Genomic DNA, 27,017 nt, shown 5'->3' with positions numbered 1-27,017 from the left:
TCTTTCGCTCTCTACTCTCGGTCTGAGTCTGATTTGCTCTGATTCACTTGAGTCTTTTTTTACTATTATTGTTTTTATAATAGCAGCGTATTTGTTAATAACAATGACAAAAAAATATTTAAAAAATAGACGGGCCAGCCCGCCAACCCGCTTGTCCGCCTTTAGGCGGGGCGGGGTGTGAGTTTGAGCCCACCCCCTCAAGTTGGCCCGCCCCGCCCCACCCCGTTTTTGGCGGGCTAATAGCAGGTTGGGCCTAAACGGGGCGGGCTGGCCCGTATTGCCATCCCTAGATATATGACCCGCACGCCGCACGGGTCTGTTTAGCTGAAATATATCTTCGAATAATAGAATAATGTTCAAAATCTTAAAGATCAAAGGTGTTCACAAAATGAGCACTACAACGTATAAATAATAAAAGTCTGAATTTCGTAAATAACTAATGGTCAAATTACAGCAATATAACATAAATAAAAATAGAACAGCAAAAATAGCTGAATGTAAATCATCGAGACCAAATCCTTTATTATAAACGTTTAACTTGATGTGCTGGCACTTTAGCCCTAATCAATCAAGTTTTTCCCTCCTTCGCCCACATTAATTGCTTCCTCATCTGCTAACTGCCCACTAAACCTCAACCATTAAACTTGACCTTCCATATACCTCTTTAAAATAAATATGATTTTCAAATTAACCAATCAAACTCCCCATTTTCTCTCTCTAATACTTACCACCACTCCCTCTTTTCCTCACTCTCTTTCTCTCTCTCTCACGTAACAGAAACCCTCTTCTTCTTCTTCTTAAAAAACTCAAACAAATCATTCTTCTTCTACCTTGATTACGATCAATTTTCGGCCTTTTCCCACCAAAGTAAAAGCATCATCGTCTTCATCTCTTCATCCTCTACCAAACCCACTCGCTTTCCACCACGCCGGAGTTGCACCACCGCCGTTGACCACCGTGTCGAAATTCGTTCTTCACCGCGACTTGGATGCTGTCAGAAGCTTCTTCTACTTTGCAAGGTTAATTGTTAATTTCAGCTTTTGTATTCCTCATTTCTAATATTGAATCATTCATTGTTATTCATTTTGATCTTTGTTTGGTTTTTTATTCTTTTACAGACAGAATCACAAGGGCTTCAAATTTCATCGCCAAACAACTCAATTGAGAGAGAGACCTGCAATCGCAAATCGGTTTCAATTTCGATTGATGATTTTGGTTTTTGATTCGTTTCCTAAAATCCCCTTTTTATATTCTATTTGACACTTGCTTCTGTTTTGTGACAAGGAGGCTATTGATAGTCTTGGAAATCTTCTGCTCCTGCTTCTTCTTTTTCTATTCCTAACCTTTTCGTAAGTTTTCACTTCTTTCACTGTTTATTTCCTTCAATATTTGTTTTGTTGCATTTGAAGTCTATCTTTGTCCACACCATACCTACATGTTATTTCCTGCTTCCAGTTCTTTTCTTTTAATTTCATATGTATACCTAGAAAAAATTAATTTAATTAGAGTCTAATTTTTCAATAAAAATTGTAATTTAAAGGGGAAGTTGATTTTTGATTATAATTTTAATTCATTTTATTCTTTTAGTTCCTGGTGATTATATTTAGGTTTGTTGTTCCTGGAAAGGGATTTTGTATTGCACTGTCATCTATATTTTGCTATTATTTCTTATGCTGAGGGTTGCATATTGAGTTCTATTGTTCTGAGAAATTGAGTTCTGTTTTCCAAATTGTTGTTAAAGGAGTTTTACTTGGGGGCTTCTATATTTGATTTGTATATGTTGGAGACTTTTAGGGTGAGTTTCCTTTGTTGATTTGTAGCATAATTTGCTTTTTTTTATTAGTTGATTGCTCATCTAAAACAGATTTTACAGTTGTATACTATAGTGACTGAAAATTGAAGTAGTCCATTGATAGACGAATTCATAAAATTATTGCTTGAGTTTTACTTTTTCTTTCACTCATGAATTTTTTGTTTGGAATATGCGTTTATATTGAAAATTGATGCTTCAGTTTAACTTTATCTTTCCCTGTCACCAATTTTAATCTGTCAATATTTCTTTTCTGAGGCATTTGTGTGTAAAAAATAAATAAAAAATGGAAGGAACTGTAGTTTGGATGGCGCATATAGAGGCTTATGATGGTGTCTGAAGCTTTGTGGTGTACTTACATAGACTATTCAACTCAACCAATCAAAGCTAAGACACAAAAGAATTGAGTAAAATTTTCTAAGATCATCGAGTTTATATAATTTATACACAGCTCTTGAGCAGCATTGCAATTAGGAAAGGTAATTTGCTGGCTATACCAATATAATTTTTTTGCCTCCAGTTTGTGATTTCCATTATTTTCTTTGTTCACTTTCAATATGTAAAAATCCTTTATTTTACTTTTGCTAAACTCTATTTTAATTGGTAGTGTTAGTTATCAACCATTGCTTGCCGGTTGCGAAAAGATATTTCTTATGTCTTTATTTGTATGTAAAACAATGCGAATTAGTCCCTTTATTGTGTGTACATATGTGTTTGCAGTATGTCTGGTGTAAATGTTCATAATGTTGGAGTTTATTTGGTAGTGTATGACATCCCCATATGTAACAAATGATTTGGTCTCATCATTTGTTTTTTCTGTTTTCTTATGGTGTTTGCTTATATTGATTTTAGTTTTTTTGGGTGTTTGCTTATGTTGAATTTTTTTTATTTGATTGCATGATGATATCTATGAAGATTGTAGCTTAATGTTGAAAAAGAAAAGCAAAAAAGACTGAGTTTTGATCAAGAAAGAGCTTTGGAAAAGAGCTTTAAGTTTAACAACAAGCTAGCGCAAGTGTCCTGTTCTCCAAGGAAAAAAATACAAGATCAAGCAAGATAGGAGTGACTCTGGTGTTCTAAAGTCCAGCTTCGATGTTCTTAAGTTTGATTATAATATTATCAATCACTTTGCCTGCATTAACAAATAACTAAGTTGAATTACACTCCCTCCGTTATGCGAATAATCTTACGTTTAGTTTTTTTTTTTTTTTTGTGGACTGCAATTTAGAGAGTTAATGCACATTATTTGAAGGATAAATTAATAGTTTTTTTTCTTCTTTCATATCCATAAAATGTTAAACATAAGTTTATAGTTTTGCTTTTAAAAAAAATAGAAATTTATAGTTCTAATTTAGTTTTACTTCAGTTGTGTGAAAAAAAGTAACATGTTACGGATGTGATAATCTTTAACTTAAATTACTCATGTTAAACATGTTGACTAGAATAGTGAATAAAATGATCGGATTGAAGCTAGAATTATGAAAGAAAAAGTATTGACAATCTTGGTGCAAGCTTTTACATTGTTATCATTGTCGTACAAGTGAACATGTTTTTAAATTTCTATATGACTTATATTAACTATATATGTTTACATTGTTGCGACTTATTCGTTTAACTTCTGCTCGGTAGGACCCGTGCGGTAGCACGGGTCAAGAGTCTAGTTATGTATATGGCCCTTTCACTTAATGGCAACCAATGTAAATCAACATTAATCACGACAACTTCCCAAATGCATTTAATAAAAGGTAGAGAATACCAAAACTATTGCCTAGTAACGTGAAAAGCCAAACTAATTCATTGTGTGTATGTTTACAATACAAACTAAAGCAATGGGAAGCACAATAGTCATGCATATTCTCATTCCTAATTTCTTATATACTCCCTCCGTCCCTTAATGTAACCACCCATTTGATTTTATTTTTGTCCCTAAATGTAACCCCCTTTTCAAATTACTAGATAGATTTATTACTTTTTTCCTAAACATACCCCTAATTAATACTACTAACTTGTCTTGAAATATGAATAGTCAAATTTAATACACATACAAACAAAGGACAAATTGGTAATATTAATACACAAAACAGACACATTAATTACACTGACAACTGTTCTTAAGAAATGTGAAAAATACAGAGGGGGGTTACATTAAGGGACGGAGGGAGTATTTTACTGTGGGTCAATTTAAACTATAAGCATTTAAAAGTAATTTTAAAAGTCACAGGTTTATACACTATTAGATGAGTTTCTTGCATCTATTTGTAATTTAATTATTTCGAAAGTCAGCATTCAGATCACTTGAGTTAAAATTATTAGTGTTAACTTATTCAAAATAACAGCTAAATATATAAAAATCTGCATTCTACTATAAAAGCAATATTTTGCTATAGTATAGACAATAAATTTTAACAATTTTAAACACAATATTTCCAACATTTACTAAGTTTTACATTATGTTCTGAATTAGCACTTTGAAAGTGTAATGGCTTCGTGAATTTGAAACATGGTGACTAACCTTTCCATCTCTACTTATATTAATTATTATGGGTATTATATACTCTTGTTAATATTAAAAAAAAATATTAAACATAGAACACACTTAATGTTGAATTCATTGCTTCTGATCATAATAACAAATAATAGAATCAAGGTTTCTGATGCAGTTTGTTTCCAACGCAAAGAGCAATGATCTAACATCAAGAACTTTGAAATCATCCACATGATAAATTGTATCCAGACAAAGTGCAGTTATTGATTGTTTATATATTTAAGCATATACATCTTCAAGTTAAATCAACAACACACACTAAAATTTGGTGCAACTAACCCATTTGATTGTTTCTGCACTTGCATATTAACTGATGAGGATTACATTAATTCAAGTGCAGTATCACTGCCACGCTGGTAAGGGGCAATTATATTTTGGCTTAACCTCCAATTTCACAACAGATTGGCATAAAAATAAATTGGCATAGAAATAAAATGCAATTATATTAATTAAGCAACATGGCCTCAAACTGAATAGGCAGAATTCAAGATTACAAAATAGAAGTTGCAGGGAAACGAAAAAAAACATAATTTAAAAAACTACATAACTCCCATCAAATAAAAACTTAAGACCAAACCCAAAAAACACGGTATACAACACACTTCAACAAATCACACATATTTCTCATTTTTTTTAATAAATAATTCAATTTTCAGGTTAAAATAGCTTTTAGAGGGAAATTAGTAATTAATGATGTGTTTTTAGAGCCAAAAATCTAGGGTTAAGTTGTTGCTAACCGAACAACTTTTAAGAATAAGGGATATATGCATCCACAATTACATAATTCATTATCTCACGGCTGCATTGCCTACCAGAATTGGAAAACCTTAGTTGCCTTTGTGAATTGTGATAGGTTTTCTTCATTGTCACAAAATCTTAATTTCTGACACTCTCGTAACCCTCGGCAACTAATTTAAAGAAATGGGGCAACAGAAAAGGCCCACATCGATGGAAAGGAGTAGTATCATATTCTTTAAAACCTGCAAAATTACAACAATAAATACTCTTGATCAAATGGATGTGTGAAATATTACTAGTAAATGTTTCACGGACTCCATTTGGGAAGGGTTTTTATAAAAACAAACTTTTTATAAAAACATCAAATTTAATTGCTGGGACAATGCATAATATATGCAAGATTCGCGGTTGAAACCCAACCATAATAAAAAAAAGGGTTTTTATTAAAATGATATATTTTTTATGTCTAAATATCAATTTATTTTTTTATGTCTATAAACATTTATTTTTTATGTCTTAATATGATCAATTTATCTTTAGCCCAATTTCATTTATGATCAACTTTTTTATGATTTTAATTAATCAACATTTGATGTCTTTTGGTTGCTTTTGATGTCTAAGTTGATGCCTCTTAATTTTATTTCCATAGTTTTTAGTGTAAAATTGTTTTCCTAATTAAATATTATTATTTAAATACTCTAAAAATTGAAATGTTGATAATTTAAAATAAAAAAAAAGAATCTATGTTATAAAAGAAAAGAATAGTGCATTAGGAATTATAGGAACATTAATTAAAATTATAATGAACAGAACAAGTTTGAGGAAAGTTCAAGTAGAGAAACTAACAAACATAACTGAAACAAGATTGATATGAACATTTAAAAGTGCATCTGAAATTAATGGACCTGATAGCCATAACAAGATTGATACAAACATAACGGTTTTCTTTCTTGTTGTTCTTTTTTTTCCTTCAACAATATCAACGGAGAAGAAAGAAGAGAATTGCTTGAAGAAGTGAAGAAACAGATAGGGCTATCTGGATTATAGATATGAGATTCTTCTCTCATTCTCTCTATATCTCTTTTATCAATCAGAATTCATGAATCAAGAATCAAATAAAACAACAATTTCTCCGAGTTGTTATGAAGAAAAATGTAGAGATTTGCAAACAAAGAATGCAGAAATGCACATGGAAGAAGATTAATACTCATACAGATGGAGGTATCAAATCCAGTTGTGACTGATACCATGTAAAGGGATGAATATGAACCTCCATGTGCACCAATTTCTCTTCTTGAATGTTCTATGATTCCTTGCTTCAGCTATTATCTGCATGATACAAACAAACACACCCCTCACCTTTTAAAGCTTTGAAAGCTTTAAAATGTATTTAAAACAAAAAATAAAAATAAGTGTGTTTTCAGCCAAAATTGGGTAAAATTGGTCCTTTGCACTTTATTAAACTTGAATTACAAAATGGGGCAGCAAGCCAGTGCGTCACGCCTTTGCATTCTGTCTACGCCCTCCATTGACTTTGTCATGAATTGGACTAGAGAGTCGTTGACTCTTCTAGCATGTGCCCATGTCATAGGACCTCATAAACGTTGATTTGTATCTTTTATAAATTAGTTGCCGAGGGTTACGAGAGTGTCAGAAATTAAGATTTTGTAACAATGAAGAAAACCTATCACAATTCACAAAGGCAACTAAGGATAAAAAATTAAAACTTAAGATAAAAAATTAAAACTTAAGGAGTTATTTAGGGACTAGGGTGGTTGTAAGTTCATGTGTGGAAAGATAAGAAAGTTGTTTTAAATGGTGGAAGAGGATTTAGTTAACACATTACATAACATAATTGATACTTTCAACAGGTTTATTAATTTATTATGACTCTTTAGATTAATTTATGAGATTTGCCACATCCTCGTGTACCTTGCTTTGTATTTCCGATAGAAACTGTTTTTCGGTTTGAGTTGATTAATTGTATACAATTGAATGGATAGATTGTTGAATGTAGTCTAAAATGTAAAGTTATTTGTGTTAACCGTTTAAGTATTGGATTTAGATAGAAGGATGAGCAAAATAATAAGGATTTTAAATTTGATTGAAAATAAGTTGATACAAATTGACTTGGATTATACAAAATTCAAATTACTGCTGTCACACTACAAAAATTCTTGCCTGTAATTACTTCTTCTAAGCAAGGATATTTTTATTGCTAGTTTTTACATAGTTGTTACAATTTTAGGATTATGAAGTCATAGAGTGTGACATGTAACAAGCTTAACTTTTAAGTTGTTAAACAGTTCCAGACATTGTGTTAGGCATACATACCACTAAGCAAGAAAAGAGCTACTAAAAATAGTCTCACATCAATCAAAAGATGTAGTATGCAGTGTCTAATTTTGTTTAGAGAGGTGTAGGGAGCTTATGTAAGCATGTTCTTGTTACCGTAAGCTTTCCTTCTCCTTTTGATAATTTAACTAATGTTTTATATTTTCAAAGTGTCTAATTTTGTATAGAGAGGTGTAGGGAGCTTATGTAAGCATGTTCTTGCTAACGTAAGCTTTTCTTCTGCTTTTGATAATTTAACTAATATGTTTTATATTTTCCTTATAGGTGTTAGATTTTTTTTTTAAACCAAAAGGTCTTTATATAAGTAACATATTTTTTGTTCCAAAATAAAGTAACAAAAATTTAGACCTGAAATCTAATTTTTAATTCATTTTTTGAAGTATAATTTTGTATATACTTATTTTTGAGAATTTTGTATATACTAAAGTTTAAACAAATTTTTTACGAAGACTAAAAATGTTTAAATTTTGTAGGGATTAAAACATATTTAACTTAACAATAAATTATATTTAATATATTATAATTTTAATTCAAATTAATTTGTTTTGGAGATATACTGATTAAATACATAATTTTTGCTTTAACAAGAACTGAAAGTCCATTCTTCATTTTAAAAAGAAGTGAAATCCCATTCTTGTCAAGCCTTTATTTTTTAACGATTAAATACATAATTTTTGCTTTAACAAGAAGTGAAAGTCCATTCTTCATTTTAAAAAGAAGTGAAATCCCGTTCTTGTCAAGCCCTTATTTTTTAACCAATGATTAAAGATCTTTTCAACAAAAAAAAAAATTAATAAATTTTTTTTTTTGGTAGATAGACGAAATGGCAAAGCCATTATAAACTCACACACACAAGTGGAGGTACCAGGGTTCGAACCCCGGTCATGGCATCCGGCCTAACAATTTCCGCATTTTGCCAGTTGAGCTAGGACTTCTGGATAAAAATTAATAAATCTAATTCACCAATGACAATTTTGGGATAAAAAACTTAATGTATTTAGGTCAGGCTAGTGTTTTATTGACATGGCCTAAAATCATACACCCATTTGAAACCCTTAACAAAATTATTTAATAAATTAAAAAGTTATTTATTATTTAAAAACCGTTTTTCCATCTAATTTTGTAGATGGAGTGTAGGATGACTTATGTAATCATGTTTTGTTTACATATGTTTCATTTGCACTTATTTTGATAATTTAACTAATTTGTTTTATATTTCTCTTAATGCAATATTATTTTCTTAATTTAGTTTTATAATTTATGTTTGTAATCATATAAATATTGTTCAATATTATAAAAGTTTTCTTGCAAAATTTAGAATTTCTTAATATTTTGGGTGTGAACCGGGTATCCTCCGCGTACGTTATTGCAGAGACTAATCCATTGAGTCTTGTTGGACCCAAATGGGCGGCAAACTCTCCCTAAAAGTTTTAACGTTGCTGCATGCCCAAGGCTGGATTCGAATCCAGGACCTTTGTTAAGCTAGAATTTGTTAATATGAGATGAATTAAATATCAATTTCTAAAACCAAAAGGTCAAGATATAAGTAACAATTTTTTTCCAAATAAAGTAACAAAAATTAGACCTCTTTTTTTGAAAGAACAAAAAAAATTTTAATTCATCTTTTGAGGTATAATTTTGTATATATATACTAAAAGTTAAACAATTTTTTTTGAAGACTAAAAATTAAATGTTTAAATTTTGTAGAGATTAAAGCATGTTTAACTTAACAATAAAATATAATTAGTATATTATAATTTTATTCAAATTAATTTTTTTTGGAGATATTCAGGATATGTACTACTAATTAAATACATATTTTTGCTTTAAAAAGAAGTGAAAGTCCATTTTCTTTATTGAAAACGCCATAATGATATATAAAAACCACAACTAGACGCTTTAGCACAAGGAGTGCCAAAAGGCCTAAACAAGAAGTGAAGGTTCATTCTTTATTTTTAAAAGAAGCCAAAGCCCTTTTTTTTTGTCAAGTGCTTATTTTTTAACCAATTATTAAATTTTCATGAAAGTCCATTCTATTTTTTTAAAAAAAAAAAACTAATGAATCTAATTCACCATTGACCAACTTTTGGCATTAAAAAATTAGCGTATTTAGGTTAAGCTAGTGTTTTATAGACATGCCATAAAATCATACACCCATTTGAAACCTTTCACAAAATTATTTAATAAATAAAAAAATTATTTATTATTTAAAAACTGTCTTTCCATTTTATTTATTTATTTATTTTATATGGGGGTTCCTCGAGGTGCCAACCTAGTTGAGATGTCATCACTTCCCCTTAATGTATGTCCTTGCTCCTGGCTTAGAAAAAAAGTTATAATAGTTGTGTTGGTTCTCAATGGCATCCGACCAGAAAGCTCCACCAACGACCATCGTGAGATCATCTGATCTCTTTTGCCGACAATTACGAGATCATCTAATATTGGTAACATATTTGACCATTTATCTCATTTAAGAAAATGTAATTTCATTACTTGGTTTTTATAATGTCTATTTATTTGGTATAAAGGTTATTTGTCACAACAGAAGCAACAACGTCAGAAGAGAAACATTTCAGCTTGAACATGTTCCTATTCACCTCATTGTCATCTTTCAAAAGCATTTATTGGTACAAATTACAATCATCTGGATTATTCTCAATTTTGGATGACAATATATCTTGCAGATGTATCTTCAAAAATATTATCCTTCAGATAAATGGCTTCATGTTTCGAAGTACAACCTCGTAGTAATAATTGGTATTACAAATCACTTCATGGTATCAAATACATAATTCATAAAGGAAGCAAAACAATATTAATGAGGGTCCTATTTAGGGGCTCCAAAATTTTTGTGTAAATGCTTACTGAGTTATTCTTTTATGTTTATTCTTCTAAACCTTAAAAAGCCAAGAAAATGAGAACTTAATAAAGTCCCACATCGACAAAAAGTATTGAATGATAGACTGATACTTTATATAAATATCAACGCAACTCTCATTCTTCTCTTGACCCTGAAGTAGTGTGAATGGGCTCTTGCTATATGCAGGGCTCAGGAAAGTCCCCGGGCCTAATCTGCAGAAATGCAGGCCTGGACACTGGTTAATCATCGAGTTGGGAATTGGGCTGAGACACGTGTGTGGAGCCTTTGCAATTTTCACTCAAGATAGTTGGCCGAATGTTTATAGTCATTCACACGGTCTTCATGACTAACTGAACGGGGCTTATGCTTCAAGGTCCATATTTTTTAAACAAATCAAAATTTTTGCTTTTTATATTCTGTATTTCATATTACAAGATTATTTTTATACAAGCCTTTGTTTTATCATATTTTATACGAGCCTTCATATTACAAGACAATTTTTTCTCTCTAAAATCTAATTTTATCTATGTTACACACTTACATAACAACACGTACCAAAACTAAAAGAGCCGGTGGAGGAGGAGAGATCTAGGAATTGAAGGAGTAATGAACCCTAAATAAAGAAAGGTGATGACCAAAATCTGTAAACTGTGTTCTCGGCCATAACATCATATCGCGGCCACAATGGCGTTGCCTTATGAAAGTAACATGTTATAAAAGAGGACTTTCATTCAGTTTGAGCAGATAGTGCAATGAGGACAGCCACATATGGCTCTAATTAAAACAGAAAGTGTTGTGTCTCTAATGAGGACAACCACATGTTAAGCAATAGAAACTTACATTTAGTTTCTATTGGAAAAGGTATAATTTTCATTATCTCACGGCTACATTACCTACCAGAATTGGAAAACCTTAGTTGCCTTTGAGAATTGTGATAGGTTTTGTCTTCATTGCTACAAAACCTTCATTTCTAACACTCTCATAACCCTTAGCAACTAATTTAAAGAAATGGGGCAACTGAAACGGCCCACATCGATGGAAAGGAGTAGTATCATATTGTTTAAAATATGCAAAGGTGCATCAATAAATTGTCTTGTTCAGATGGGTGTGATGAAATATTAATTAGTGAATAGTGATGAAATATTAATTAAGTGAATAGAATACAATGAAATGTTTCATTGTATCATTGTATCCATGGGTGTGATGAGATATTAATTAATAGATTGATGTTTCATTGTATCCATTTAATAGATTGATGTTTCTCATTGTATCCATTTGGTAAGAGTATTTTACTAAACTGATATATTTTTTTATGTCTAAACATTTATTTTTTGTCTAAATATCATTGTATCCATTTGGTAAGAGTGTTTTACTAAACTGATATATTTTTTTTATGTCTAAACATTTATTTTTTGTCTAAATATGATCAATTTATGTTTAGCCCAATTTCATTCACATGATCAACTTTTTAATGATTTTAATTTTTACTAAACTGATATATTTTTTTTATGTCTAAACATTTATTTTTTGTCTAAATATGATCAATTTATGTTTAGCCCAATTTCATTCACATGATCAACTTTTTAATGATTTTAATTTTTACTAAACTGATATATTTTTTTATGTCTAAACATTTATTTTTTGTCTAAATATGATCAATTTATGTTTAGCCCAATTTCATTCACATGATCAACTTTTTAATGATTTTAATTATTCAATATTTGATGTCTAAGTTGATGCCTCCTAATTTTATTTCCATAGTTTTTAGTGTAAATTTTTTTTCTTAATTAAATATTATTATTTAAATATTCTAAGAATTGCAATGTGGGTTTAATTAAAAAAAATCAAAATCTATGTTATAAAATCTGTTGTGGTCGCGATTGTAGATGATCGATAGACTTGAAACCAAATATGTTTTATGCGGGTCTTGATTCATAAATTCTAAATATTTTATGTTTATTCTAAATATTTTATGTTTATCTCTCTGTATTGAAAACAAAATTTGTTTTCACATTTATCTTCTTTCTTGATCAACATTATTTTATGTTCTTTCTATTTTCTTCACCACCATGTTTGTGGGTTCTAGTGAAAGTTTTAACGGTAGTAGATACACAAACACCAAGAACTAAGGGTATTTGAAATATACTATTAGCCCCTATTTCATGCATTCAAATGAAAATCCTGGTCTTGTTCTTGTTACACCATTTCTATCTAGAAACAATTATCACTCTTCGCCACATTCTATGATAGTTGCTTTGAGATCAAAGCACAAACTTCATTTCGTCGATGGTGCCTTACCAAGACTTCCAGATGAAGATCGTAACTCAATATAGCATGGGGTAAGTGCAACACCATGATCATGTCATGGCTCATTAACTCAGTTGAATTTGATATTTTTCAAAGTATCCTATGGATGGATACTACTTCTGATATCTTGAATGAATTGAAAAACATATTTTTCATCGTGATATCTTTCCGATTTCTAATATTCAGGAAGAAATTTACTCTATGAAGCCATTTGATTCTTCTATTTCTTCTTATTATACAAAAATGAAGGAACTTTGGGAAGAATTAGATAATGTAACCCCCTTTGCATTTTTCACATTTCTTAAGAAAAGTTGTCAGTGTAATTAATGTGTCTGTTTTGTGTATTAATATTACCAAATTGTCCTTTGTTTGTATGTTTATTAAATTTGACTATTCATATTTGAAGACAAGTTAGTAGTATTAATTAGGGGTATGTTTAGGAAAAAAGTAATAAATGCATCTAGAAATTTGAAAAGGGGGTTACATTTAGGGACAAAAATAAAATCAAATGGATGGTTACATTAAGGGACGGAGGGAGTACCTTTCATTTCAACACAACAGGCAGGTCAAACAAGCAATCTACTATCTCACATACATGGAAGCTCATCATGTGACCCATATTACGTTAAATTATATTATATTATATACAAAATAATTCACTTACTTTGTTAGCACGTGATAGGTCTTTAATTACCTAAAAACGCTAAGCAGTAGCGTATAAACTGTTCAGTATAATTGTTTATTAACATGACAAGTAGTTGGTTAAATAATTAATATCAATTTCCTTAAAAAAAGGCCAAGTCAAATATATAAACAAGAAGACTTACGGAGATGGTTAATCTTTGAACTTTTTTATATTACTTTTGACAGGAATATATACTTTATTATTGTTAAATTAGATTACATGCTTTATATCTTAGTGGTAATCAATTTGAGTCTGGGTTCATTTGTTGTTTATAACATAACATTGTAAATTTAGACCAAGAATCTTAGTTACAATATTATTTTTAGAAGAGATATATTGACTCAAATAATAAGTTTAAAGACTTACTCCACATCTTCGTCCACTATTTTCTTTTAATCTAACGGCTCAAATTACCCATTAAATTTCTCATTTGAAGTAGCGAAAAGATAAGCTGCAGTGTTTTTTCGAAGGAAAAGAAAAATGTGTTATGCTCTAACATCACTTTCTTGGTTTCTGTTACATTATCAGAATTTTTTAATTTAACCTGCAAAAATTTAAATCGATGTTCAATTTCACATGAATTAATTAGTGGACCAATCGTTTTTCATTTGAGTTTGGGAATAAGTTTCTTAAGTCAAGTTTTTGTGCTTGTTATGGTGTCTTCTCCGAAGGACCGAGGGTTGAGTGGTAGAGGAATCCGAAGGAGTGTTGGAAAAAGTATTTTCCGGGTGGTTCATTGGGCTCAACTGAGGTGATGAGAAAATGATGTTCTGTTTTCAGTGGTTTTAATTGGTTGGATGGTTTTTTGCAGCACTTATGGTGAGTAGCAGCCGTTAGGATATTGGATTTTGTCTATGTGGTCATTCGCGAGGAAGTGTGGAGGTTTGGATTTGATTTAGGTGTTGATTTCGGTTTTTGGTGGTTAATTTTTCTTAGTTGTGTTGGTGCTATCGGTGGTGTTTGTATTGATGTTTTTATGGGTTTCTTTTTTGATGTTCCACCTATATAGGACGCCTTTGCTTTGTAGAATGTGTTTGCCGGTCCCTGTTCGACTTGTGCAGGGATTTAGTTATCCATAAATCTTTTCCGTTCAAAAATTAATTAGTGGATTTCAATATAAGGAGCATGCACATAAATATCACGTTAGGGACGATTTTTTTTGTTTATTTTGACGAGCACCTTAGGGATGCTTAATAATTAATATGAGCCATCCATCGACTAATAATAAAATTCCTCTAAAAAAGAACTAATAATAAAACTATAGGTCAAGATTCACGGGTTTCTTCAAAAATAAAACTATAGGTCAAGATGTGGGGTTAGTCTTTGAATACTCTTGAAGTCAATATATCTATTCTTATATTTTTTTTATATTATTTTTTTGGGTCAAGTAATCTAGTGGTTAGAACTCACACAATTAAATACGGAGAAGTGGGGTGTTCGGGTTCGAACCCCGACCGCTGCATATAACATACAATATCCCTACTGAGCCAAGCTCACGAGGATTAATATCATTTATCATTGTAAATTTATTCTTTTGAATATCATTGTTTTTTATTCAAATCAACAGTTTCACACCGCGAAATTTAATTTCATATCATTAATTAACATGAAACGGCATAAAATATAAAATACTCCCTCTGTTTCAAAATGAGTGTCGCTTTAGCCAAAAAATTTGTTTCAAAATGAGTGTCACTTTCAGTTTCCAATGCAATAATAACTTTTTCTTTTCAATTGTACCCTCCAATTAATACTCTGCACACTACTTGCAAAGTATTACTTTTAAAACTAACCAATAGTTAATAAGGATAATTTGGTAAAATAACCATTCTCTTTCTCTTAATCATTGCATTTCTTAATATGTGTGTAAACACCTAAAACGACACTCATTTTGAAACGGAGGGAGTAAAAAAAATTGTGAAGGCGAAACTTGTGACATAGGATCTTGACGGTACAACGTTGATTTGATAACTTCAATAGAGGTGTTAAGAAGTTGAGCGATAAGGAGGTCAAATGTTCAATATTCACGTGTAACATAGCACTAATATATTAAAACCCAACATAAAAATGTTTTAAAAAAAAAAACTTGTAAAATAGGAAACTAAAATCCCATATTTAGGGCCTGTTTGGTTTGGCTTCTGAGAAGCAATTCTAGCCCAAAATCAATTCTCTACAGTGCCAAAAGCAATTCTAGCCAAAAAGAACGTGTTTGGTTCAGCTTTTCAGAATTGCTTTTATCCTCCAAAAGCAATTCTCCATGAAGCTACAAATCCTAGCTTCTAGCTTTTTTAGAATCAATTCTCCTTGAACAACGTGTATAAGTTTGTATATTTTATTATTACAACATGTTATTTTACTTTATTGCCCTTTATCAATTCTCATTCTTTATCAATTCTCCTTTAGCTATGTCTATTTTAGTAATTATACATTCAAAAGCAATTCTACATAATTGCATCCAAACATAAATCATTTTGTTTAATCAATTCTACATAATTGTATCCAAACATAAATCAATTCTCTCAGAATCAATTCTGTCAGAATCAATTCTATCAGAATCAATTCTCTCGGAATCAATTATATTCAAAGCTGAACCAAACGGGCACTTAGATTTAGGGGACTAAATTCTAGTGTCAAATAGAGACCAAAAGTACGTATCTTTTAGGCACGGGTTAGCAAAACCTTTTCTTTAATAACAAAAAGTCTGAGATTTGATTTCTGACAGCTATTAATTGCATAAACAATCTTTCACTCTTTTCTTGGGAAACTAATAATAGGAGATGTAGAAAGAGACACATAGAATGGGGTAAAGATCCTCTCCATTTATAACTTTTTTCATTTGTTGCACCATAAAAAGAAAGAAACACTGACATAGAGAAAGAAGAAAAACAAAACAAAAACATGTCTCTTCATACTCCATTGATTGTTGAAGAAACAAAAGAAAACAAGGAAGAAGAAAGAAGAAAATTGGTTGAAGAAGTGAAGACACAATTATGGTTATCAGGACCATTGATATCAGTTACACTCTTAAATTTTGGTATCAGTCTTATCTCACTTATGTTTGTTGGTCATCTTAGTGAGTTATCTCTCTCTGGTGCTTCTATGGCTACTTCCTTTGCTTCTGTTACTGGTTTCAGTTTATTGGTAAGTTCTCTCTTCTTTTCCTATTTATTTTACTACAAAAATGTCAGAACAAACTAACTTAATTTTCATCAATAGTGCTCATTGTTTGTTTTTTTTTTTTTTTGTTGCAATGTTACTAAACCATTATGAATTCAGTTTGAGTGAACTAAGATCTGAGGTTGAATCTAGCTTAAGAGACAATGTTCGAATCATTGCCGGAAAGATGTGTTTATGTATAGTCTCTAAATGTGAATGGTGATGGGTCAAGAATCAAATCCTCTTAATCTCTCGGAAAACTAAGAATAGAGATAAACACAAATAAGATAATGGTATTCAATTTTTAAAATATTTAAAAAATGGACTTAACCAATAGTCTACTTGTGCTCTCAGTTTCTTTTGAAAACCGTAGAGAATCTCAACTCAATGGTAATAAAATGGCGTGAGTTGTGATCTTAGGATATGGATTTGTTGTAGTAAGCAAATCCATGAACTCACGCAATCACATATCGGTTGTTATTCAATTAAGATCGTACCATCCAAATTTAAGTTTAATATTTGTGTACACAATCAAACCTTCCGTTGATTTGTTCCCTTTTCCCATTACCTCTAAGACTAAACCTTGTTATCATGATCCATTGCGATTCAATCCTTGTCACTTTGTCAAAAAATAAATTCGATTTTATATGTTTTTGCTTTAATAGGTCGGAATGGCAAGTGCCTTGGACACATTATGTGGCCAGTCATATGGCGCAAAGCAGTACCGCATGCTAGGCATACACATGCAAAGAGCCATGTTCATTCTCATGATTGTTGCGATTCCTCTCGCTATTATTTGGGCAAACACTAGATCCATTCTCATTTTCCTTGGACAAGATCACGAAATATCTACGGAGGCCGGCAACTATGCTACGTTAATGGTTCCGTCCCTTTTTGCTTATGGTCTTCTACAATGCCTCAACAGATTCTTACAAACTCAAAATATTGTATTTCCAATGATGTTAAGCTCCGCGGTTACGACATTACTTCATCTTCCTCTATGTTGGTATATGGTATACAAGTCTGGATTTGGTAGCGGAGGCGCTGCCATAGCAAGTTCTATATCCTATTGGCTCAATGTTACCATACTCTCACTCTATGTAAAATTTTCTCCTTCATGTCAAAAAACATGGAATGGGTTTTCTAGGGAAGCACTTGCACCGAACAATATTCCGATTTTCTTGAAGCTTGCCATTCCGTCAGCTGCAATGGTTTGGTAATCACCTTTTCTAATAGTTCAGTATTTTATAACACCACATATTATTATATAATTTTACTAACTATTTAGTTTCGTCTCGTGGCAAGTAGCTTGGAAATATGGTCATTTGAATTAGTGGTTCTCCTTTCCGGTCTCCTTCCAAATCCAAAGTTGGAAACATCGGTGCTTTCTATCTGGTTAGTTTCATATATATATTCGAGATCCTCTTCGATATTATTTTGATTATTTTAACCTATTGTTCGTGACTTGGCTTGTTAGTTTGAATACAACAGCAGTCGTTTGGATGATCCCATTTGGACTTAGTGGAGCTATAAGGTTAGTAGCAACCTCACTATTTTCTTAAGCAAAAATTCTCCAAAACATTGTTCTATTTGTTATTTTCATGTTGATTTTTGTTAGCGCTTGAACGATCTTGCAGCGTTCGCGTTTCAAATGAACTCGGTGCTGGTAATCCACAGGCTGCACGTTTGGCTGTCTGCGTCGTTGTAGTAATTGCCATAATTGAGAGCATTTTAGTTGGAGCGGTGGTTATACTAATTCGCAATAAATGGGGTTATGCTTATAGCAATGAAGAAAAAGTGGTAAAATATGTAGCAAATATGATGCCACTTCTTGCAGGAACAGCCTTACTAGATGGAATGACAGCAGTTCTTTCAGGTTTCTTTTTGTCCTCAATAACTATTGATTTATGGTCTTTATAACTTATAAGGGCCGAATTTAAAACAGATAGAAACATATGGGAACTTCTGAAATATATGCTACAAAAATGTTATCAGATTTGGATGCTAAACGTTTAGTAGTAAGTAAGCAAATAATTTGAAGTATAATATTGTTATATGAATTATTTTGTTGGTAAAGCAGCCGATGCAAGATATTAGATAGAAAAAACGGAAACAATGAACACATATGTTAGAAATGATCGGTCGTTACAAATGATCACCTTCACTATGAATCAGGCACTGCTAGAGGATGTGGTTGGCAGAAAATTTGCGCGTTTGTCAATCTTGGATCATACTATTTAGTTGGGATTCCAGCAGCTGTTGTATTAGCTTTTGTACTGCATATCGGCGGGAAGGTAAAAATTATGGTCCATTTTAAGGGAAAATTTCTATCATATGATATGATTTGGTTCAAACTGCTAATAAATATTTATAATGTAGGGGCTGTGGCTGGGAATTATATGTGCTCTCATTGTTCATTTGCTTTGTCTAACGATCATTACAATACGCACCGATTGGGAGAAAGAGGTGAAATTTTTCAGTTTTCTTTATGATATGTTTCATCCTTTCATTAAATATTCATGTGATGCATGGTTTGGTGCTGACAAGCCTTTAATTTTTCTAATACTTTTTGTTCAGGCAAAGAAGGCAACTCATAGAGTCTATAATGCAATAACAACAGAGAGCTTAGTCTCATGAATGATATGCTTTTCATTTTGTTTTCTCAGTGTATTGGCGTGGGATATACCTATTAATGTAATGTTGAGGAATAAGAATATGTGCTACTTAAAAAAGTCACTAAATGAGAATCTGATTTGTTTGTTATGAAAACCTGAACCTGTGAATGCATTTGAGAATTTTTTCTTACAAGGCCTACTTTTACTAATATGTCAAATTAATAATGGGTGGGGAACTTGGCGATCTTATAATGAATATAGGAATCAAATCAAACAAAATGACGAATGAGTGGAGAAGAAACACTTTATTCCAATTTATAAGAACAAGAGGGATATACAGAATTGCGCGAATTATAGGGGAATTAAACTAAAAAGTCATACCATGGTAGAATGCTTTGTGGATTTCACATTCATGGAGGTTCATATTCATCATTTTACATGGTATCAGTCACAACTGGATTTGATACATCCATCTGTATGAGTACTCATCTTCTTCCCTGCGCATTTGTTCATTCTTTGTTCCCAAATTTATACATTTCTTCATAACGATTCGGAGAAATTGTTTTGTTTTTATTTAATTCTTGATTCATGAATTTTGATTGTTTTTTATCGCGTCTCTCATCTTTCATGTCTATCTCTCTGTATTGAAGACAAATTTTGTTTTCACATTCATCTTCTTTCTTGATCAAGATTCTTATACTTTCTTTCTATTTTCTTCACCACCAATGTTTATGAGTTCTGCTGAAAGTGTTAATGGTGGAGTGGACAAACACCAATGACAAAGGGTACCCGAAATATACTACTAGGCCCTATTTCATGCATTCAAATGAAAATACTGGTATTGTTCTTGTGTACACCTCTTCTATTTGGAAACAATTATCACTTTACGACAGATGCTTTGAGATTAAAGAACAAACTTCCTTTCTCAAAGTATGTTATGGATGGATACTACTTATGATATCTAGAATGAACTGAAAAACATACTTTTTTTAAGGTAATATCTTTAGGATTTCTAATATTCAAGAAGAAATTTATGGATACTACTTATGATATCTAGAATGAACTGAAAAACATACTTTTTTTAAGGTAATATCTTTAGGATTTCTAATATTCAAGAAGAAATTTACACTATGAAGCCTTATGATTCTTCTATTTCTTCTTATTATACAAAAATGAAGGAACTTTGGCAAGAATTAGATAATTTCAGCCCATTTTCAAATAATAATTATGTTGATAATTGTAATGATGTGACCAAGATGCGTGAGTATAAAGCACGTGATCAAATGATTAAGTTTCTTAAAGGGCTCAGTTAACAATATACCGTTGTAAGAGCTCAGATCATGCCAATGGATCCCTTTCCCAACATTGCAAAGGTTTATTCTTTAACTGTTAAGGAAGAAAGACATTAATTTTCCTTTGGTTGACGTCGCTAATACTTAGGAACATAATCAACGATAAACTTTGCATTTTTCTGTCTCAAAATTTCAGTCGTTACAAATGATTACCTTCACTATGATGCAGGCACTGCTCGAGGATGTGGTTGACAGAAAATTGGCTCATTTATCAATCTTGGGTCATACTATTTAGTTGGGATTCCAGCCGCCGTGATATTAGCTTTTGTACTGCATATTGGCGGGAAGGTAAAATATATGGTCCATTCTATGCGAAAATTACTATCATATGATATGATTTGGTACAACCTGCTAATGAAAATTAATAATGTAGGGGTTGTGGTTGGGAATTATATGTGCTCTCATTGTTCATGTGCTTTGTCTAACGATCATTACAATATGCACTGATTGGGAGAAAGAGGTGAAATTCTTCATTTTTCTTTATGATATGTTTCATCCTTTCATTAAATATTCATGTGATGTATTGTTGGGTACTAAGCCTTTATTTTTTCTAAATCATTTTGTTCAGGCAAAGAAGGCAACTCATAGAGTCTATAATGCAATAACAACTGAGAGCTTAGTGTCATGAATGATATGTTTTTCATTTTGTTTTCTCAACGTATTGGCCGGGGATTTACCTATTAATGTAATGTTGAGGAATATTAACTTGTACTAGGGCTCGAATTCACAACAATCATCGCAACCTACCAATTTCTGGTTGGTTTGTTTGGCTTCTTATAAGAAAATATAAAAGAATAATGAATAATGCTAGCAACACACACTTTATAAACATGCACTTTATGATTGGATAGAATTCACATAGACGCTTCCAATTTTAAACATACTCGTGAATAGACTTATAGAAGTCACTAAATGAGAATATTATATGTTATGGAAAACCTGAATTGTGAACGCATTTGAGAAATTTTTCTTACCATTAAATTTGAGGCCTATTTTTACTAATATGTCACGTTAATATCGGGTTGGCGGGGCACATGGAGATGTGATAGGGAATATAGGAATTAAATCAAGTATTTCTTTGAAAAATAAAACATTAAAACATAAAAGTTGACTCACTCGCAAGATCGTATGTTCAACTTTCACCGTTGGTTTGACGACATCTTTTATAAGTGGTATGTAAGTAACTTTTTAGTTTTCGTCGATCCTGGAGACCTGCCCTAACCTTTTTAAGCACTCACAGTCCAACCACTACAAGAATTTTGGTTATTATTGGCGGAACTAATCCCTCAGTAGTGTATCAAATCCCTCAGTAATACACATTGCGTACTGACGGAATTTGTGACGAAAACGATCCCTCAGTAATACTGGCGTCAGTAATGTTACTGACGGAATTTTCCCTCAGTAATGTAGTGGGTGATCTGATGAAGCATTACTGAGGGATTATTCCCTCAGTAATTACTGACGGAAACAGTCACTAAATGAGAATATTATATGTTATGGAAAACCTGAATTGTGAACGCATTTGAGAAATTTTTCTTACCATTAAATTTGAGGCCTATTTTTACTAATATGTCACGTTAATATCGGGTTGGCGGGGCACATGGAGATGTGATAGGGAATATAGGAATTAAATCAAGTATTTCTTTGAAAAATAAAACATTAAAACATAAAAGTTGACTCACTCGCAAGATCGTATGTTCAACTTCCACCGTTGGTTTGACGACATCTTTTATAAGTGGTATGTAAGTAACTTTTTAGTTTTCGTCGATCCTTGAGACCTGCCCTAACCTTTTTAAGCACTCACAGTCCAACCACTACAAGAATTTTGGTTATTATTGGCGGAACTAATCCCTCAGTAGTGTATCAAATCCCTCAGTAATACACATTGCGTACTGACGGAATTTGTGACGAAAACGATCCCTCAGTAATACTGGCGTCAGTAATGTTACTGACGGAATTTTCCCTCAGTAATGTAGTGGGTGATCTGATGAAGCATTACTGAGGGATTAATCCCTCAGTAATTACTGACGGAAAACAGTCACTAAATGAGAATATTATATGTTATGGAAAACCTGAATTGTGAACGCATTTGAGAAATATTTCTTACCATTAAATTTGAGGCCTATTTTTACTAATATGTCACGTTAATATCGGGTTGGCGGGGCACATGGAGATGTGATAGGGAATATAGGAATTAAATCAAGTATTTCTTTGAAAAATAAAACATTAAAACATAAAAGTTGACTCACTCGCAAGATCGTATGTTCAACTTCCACCGTTGGTTTGACGACATCTTTTATAAGTGGTATGTAAGTAACTTTTTAGTTTTCGTCGATCCTTGAGACCTGCCCTAACAGTTTTAAGCACTCACAGTCCAAACCACTACAAGAATATTGGTTATTATTGGCGGAACTAATCCCTCAGTAGTGTATCAAATCCCTCAGTAATACACATTGCGTACTGACGGAATTTGTGACGAAAACGATCCCTCAGTAATACTGGCGTCAGTAATGTTACTGAGGGATTATTGAGGCATTACTGAGGGATTATTCCCTCAGTAATTACTGACGGAAAACAGTCCGTCAGTAATTACTGAGGGAATAATCCCTCAGTAATGCATTGTCAGAACTACCTCTTCATTACTGAGGGAAAATTCCGCCAGTAATGTTTACACAGATATGCATTATTGACAGAAATTTCCCTCAGTAATGTATTTCACACTTTTTTTTTTTGGTGATCCCTTCCAACTTTTTAATTTTAATTAAAGAAAAATTAATTAATTAAGGAAATAAAATTAATTAAACACAATTAAATTAAAGAAATAAAATTTTAATTTATCTAGACTTTTGACCCGTGCGTCGCACGGGTTTTCTCGACTATAATATAGACCAATAAATAATCTTTAACCTGTAAGATTATTGATATGGTAGAAAATATTTTCTTCAAAAAAAAAAGGCAAGAGGATAGGAATGAAATTGGTGTGCAATGCATTTTTTTAGATGAAATTTGTTAGGTTAAATAATTGCAAACCTAATAAAGCAAATGAGCGGGAAAAAATTAGGTTAAGTTGCTGAAGACGTAACAAAATTAATAAATAAGGATAAGTTTCAAATTAATTAGACGATATATCATCATAATATTAGTGCAATAAATAAATAATTTTCTTACAAAATCATAAATATTTCAATAATATTCGTCCAATCTAAAAAACTAACGGAATAAACTAATTATCATAATATTCTAGCAAATTTGATCTTGATCTCCCTACCTAAGTCCTAACCCAAAATCCTTGAAAATTCTTGCCTCTGGATGTGTAGCAAATCAAGTGCTTCGACTCTTCTTGATTAAATGTTGCTTGAGCTTTAAATGTCAATTAACATGTTACCAATGCTTCTGGAAAACAAAGAAGTGAAACAAGAAATTAATATGTAGAGTTTCAATCAACTCCAAAATATTATTTTTTATGGTATGATTAAACTCATTAATTGGCTTAGGAGCACCAATCCACGATATCAGAATTCAGATATATAGATAGATGTCATGCAGCGAATTCAATTGCACACACATGAAAGAAATGTAATTCATGTGTACATTAATTGAATAATTCAAACACTCACAACTTTTTAGTGACACATTCAAAATAAATGAAGAAAATTAGAGTCAATCATCATAACATAATCAAATCTCCAACATCAATCTAAGCAAAACATAGCAATTACAGATCATATAAAAGAACAAGAGTCTATGTAACAGTTGAGTATATGCACCACGCACGCGCGCGCACACACACACACTATGAAAACAACATCAACTACTTTAACAATTAAAATTCAAAAGGCTAGGAAAAACTTGCATATAAGCTTTCATTTCTTGTAGTCAATTCGAACAAAGCCAACCATATTCATCAACTTTTCTACACTCATTTGTGTGAAAAGGAAAAACAATAAGTTTCAGCATAATAAGAAATAAAAGAATCCTTGCGAAAACAGTATGAACATGTTCTATAAGATAATCAAAAGGTAGGATGCATCCAAATCACTATATGAATGATTTTTTTTAATAAAAAGTTACTATCAGATGCATAGAATTTACAGCAGAGATGATACCAAATGGCATTGACTATCAGATAAAAATGGCAGGTTATACATTCAAACCTGAAGACCTCAAATTCTCGATTCAACAAACATTCAATAAAAAAATTAAGGTGGGAGGTTATACATTCAGATCTGCACACAATCACAATGATATAAATATTCATAAAGACATAAACTAATTTACATATTCTTAAATGTGGGATGTGAAGGAACAATCAAAATGGGTCATATGAAATAATCTCATCCAAACCAAAATGATTGAGGTTATACATCCAAACCAAATTCTCATGGCATTACTACAATATCTATCTTCAAAGTCAATTTTTCAACAGAAAAGACAAACACCAAAACTTACTTCTCCCTCTCAAAGTAAATGTTACTCCTTAACTTGAACCTATTGAAGACACATTAACTCAAAATCTTGTTTCTAATGAGAGTTGGAAACTTTATATAATCCACATGTATGTCTATTACACAATTTTATCAGTAAATCCATTGTAGGAGAGAAGTACTAGTGTTCCCTTTCCCACATAAACCATGGCATTCAAAGGACCCAGTTTGGATTAACTTCTAATAAAATTTTGAAAATTTCTCAATTAAAACTAAAAAAGCTCATAATTCTTTACTTAAAAAATGTCCTTATAAGTTCAAACTTCAAAGATGCTTATCGAAAAGCTAAACCATAAACTTCTATAAAAATTATTAATATGCAAATAAAAAGCCAATGTCTAATAAAGTCACAGTTAACGCAAGGTTTCTTTTTTCTTAAGTAATTCTTAAAAGTTCATCAGAACTACCACTCCCTAAGATTCTCTTGCATTGTATAATAAACATAAGTTGATAAGCTAATTTAACATGATATAATTTCATTAAAACCTAATTTTCTCATACTAATCACAATACCCATTAATCTCACATAAAGATTTTAAGCCTAATTGATCAAATTCACACATGTAAGAACACAACAACAAAAAGGGAAAATGCAAACATGTAACAACACAATTGTAAAGAGGGAAAAATCAATTAGGGTTTCAGTTCTCATTCTATTGCATGTCAATTTCTAATTGCTAATTCCAGTTCCCTTTTATTATAATTAGAACCTAATTTGAGAAACTCACCTCAATTAGTAGAAATCCCTCAAGATTCTGATGAAGTGTGTGGGTTCACCAAGCTCCAAACCTTCATTATTCTTCCCTTTACTCCTTCTTCCTCGGGTAATAGACAACTGACTATTTGTGAGATGAACAAATGACCAAACCTAGATGAAGGGAAAATGAGAATGACAGAGCAAACGAGAGAGGAACAATTGAACAACAAACAAGATGAAGGGAAAACGATTGAGACGAAGAAAAACCCCTTCTGAAATCAGATGAAGGGAAAAGATGATGTGTGTTTTTTCGGTAGAAATCCAGATATGTGTGTTACATATGAGTCTTCTATGAGTGGTACTGACGGAAGATTATGATTGTTTTAATTTTCTTATTTATTTATATTAATTATAAAGGGGTACTAACGAAAATAAAGGGGTATTGACGGATTTTTTAATCTTTTAGAACATTACTGGCAGACTAAAATCCGTCACTAATATAAGGCAGATTGGTCATTAACAACACTGACGGATTTATCCCTCAGTAATGTAAGTCACATAATTATTGAGGGTTTTTTTTCGTCAGTAACGTTATTGAGGGTTTTTTGGTGTTACTAAGTGGTTATTCCGCCAGTAATTACTGAGGGTCTAAATCCCTCAGTAATGCAATTTTGAATTGGTTAGTAAATTAGGGAATTCTTGTAGTGAGCTAACCCAAACATTTATTAGCAAAAAACAAAGAAATAAAACTTTAAATAAAATGAAGAAAATGTAGAGCGTTAATAAATTATATTTGTCGGTCCTCATGGGCTTAATTCAGTTGGTAGGGAGAATGCATAATATATGCAAGGTCATATCACTCATCGATCATGTTCATTATTCTATTTGACATACCAACAAAAATAAGTCTCAAATTTCAATGGCGGTATTTTTTTTATGATTATTCTTTTGTCAAGTAACTTAATAACCGATACTCGCACATTTTAAATCTAGAGAAGCGGAAAGTCCGAGATTCGAACCTCGCTCCCTGCATAATATTGTCCTTGCAGCTACAAATTGAGTTTGTTACATTTTTGTTGTTGTAAGCACCTAAAAGCTATATTTTCGAATTTAGAAAGGAGAGGACTAAATTTGCGAGTCAATAGAAATAAAAGGTCAAAAGTGTATTTAAGTCTTTTATTTAATATTTGGCGTCGGATATTGCGGATCAAATAAGGAATTGTTTCAAATCGGATATCAAAGTGAGTGTAAGGATGGAGAGGTTGGCAGGTGGGAGGGTAGTGTTTGACATTGGAGTAGGGGTTTCTTTCATGTGAGGAAACATTAGTCCAAGAACAAGAACCTTTACCCTCTTACGAATCCCCTAATCACTTTACTCCCACTCGCATGTTGGGAACTAGAACAACAATCATCCAA

At 31.7% G+C, this 27,017-nt stretch overlaps 1 protein-coding gene, 2 long non-coding RNA genes, 1 other non-coding gene and 1 pseudogene across 4 annotated transcripts; 4 read left to right on the top strand and 1 right to left on the bottom strand.

Moving 5' to 3' along the window:
• The first annotated feature begins 599 nt into the window (after positions 1-599).
• LOC146918036 (uncharacterized) lies at positions 600-2,994 on the top strand. The gene is made up of 3 exons (XR_015015950.1): positions 600-1,019; positions 1,119-2,289; positions 2,726-2,994. It is a non-coding gene; the product is annotated as an uncharacterized LOC146918036 (long non-coding RNA).
• Positions 2,995-10,453: 7,459 nt separating this feature from the next.
• Positions 10,454-10,685, top strand: LOC146918035 (RNase MRP). Its single transcript, XR_015016991.1, has one exon.
• Positions 10,686-10,992: 307 nt separating this feature from the next.
• Positions 10,993-20,477, top strand: LOC146918033 (uncharacterized; annotated as a pseudogene).
• On the top strand, positions 16,101-19,258 carry LOC146918034 (protein DETOXIFICATION 16-like). The gene is made up of 8 exons (XM_085719713.1): positions 16,101-16,438; positions 17,119-17,669; positions 17,762-17,848; positions 17,931-17,987; positions 18,091-18,329; positions 18,629-18,747; positions 18,833-18,919; positions 19,031-19,258. Exons 1-8 carry the CDS (start codon positions 16,196-16,198, stop codon positions 19,088-19,090), a joined length of 1,443 nt encoding a protein of 480 aa, XP_085575839.1. The 5' UTR covers positions 16,101-16,195; the 3' UTR covers positions 19,091-19,258.
• A 3,069-nt stretch (positions 20,478-23,546) lies between the features above and the next one.
• Positions 23,547-25,953, bottom strand: LOC146918032 (uncharacterized). The gene is made up of 2 exons (XR_015014240.1): positions 25,633-25,953; positions 23,547-23,813 (listed from the first exon to the last, which is right to left on the bottom strand). It is a non-coding gene; the product is annotated as an uncharacterized LOC146918032 (long non-coding RNA).
• Positions 25,954-27,017: the final 1,064 nt, after the last annotated feature.

This window comes from Medicago sativa, chromosome 6, assembly GCF_051527215.1.
Source record: "Medicago sativa cultivar Bolivia chromosome 6, Bolivia_mono, whole genome shotgun sequence".
Taxonomy (NCBI): Eukaryota; Viridiplantae; Streptophyta; class Magnoliopsida; order Fabales; family Fabaceae; genus Medicago; species Medicago sativa.
Note: the sequence above shows the minus strand (reverse complement) of the source record. Positions and strands in the feature narration are given on the sequence as shown.

Coding starts and splice junctions, on each gene's coding strand:
- LOC146918034 (XM_085719713.1), top strand. CDS start 16,196: ATGTCTCTTCATACTCCATTGATTGTTGAAGAAACAAAAGAAAACAAG. Junction 17,670..17,761: donor CCGTCAGCTGCAATGGTTTG/GTAATCACCTTT, acceptor CGTGGCAAGTAG/CTTGGAAATATGGTCATTTG. Junction 18,920..19,030: donor GCACCGATTGGGAGAAAGAG/GTGAAATTTTTC, acceptor CTTTTTGTTCAG/GCAAAGAAGGCAACTCATAG.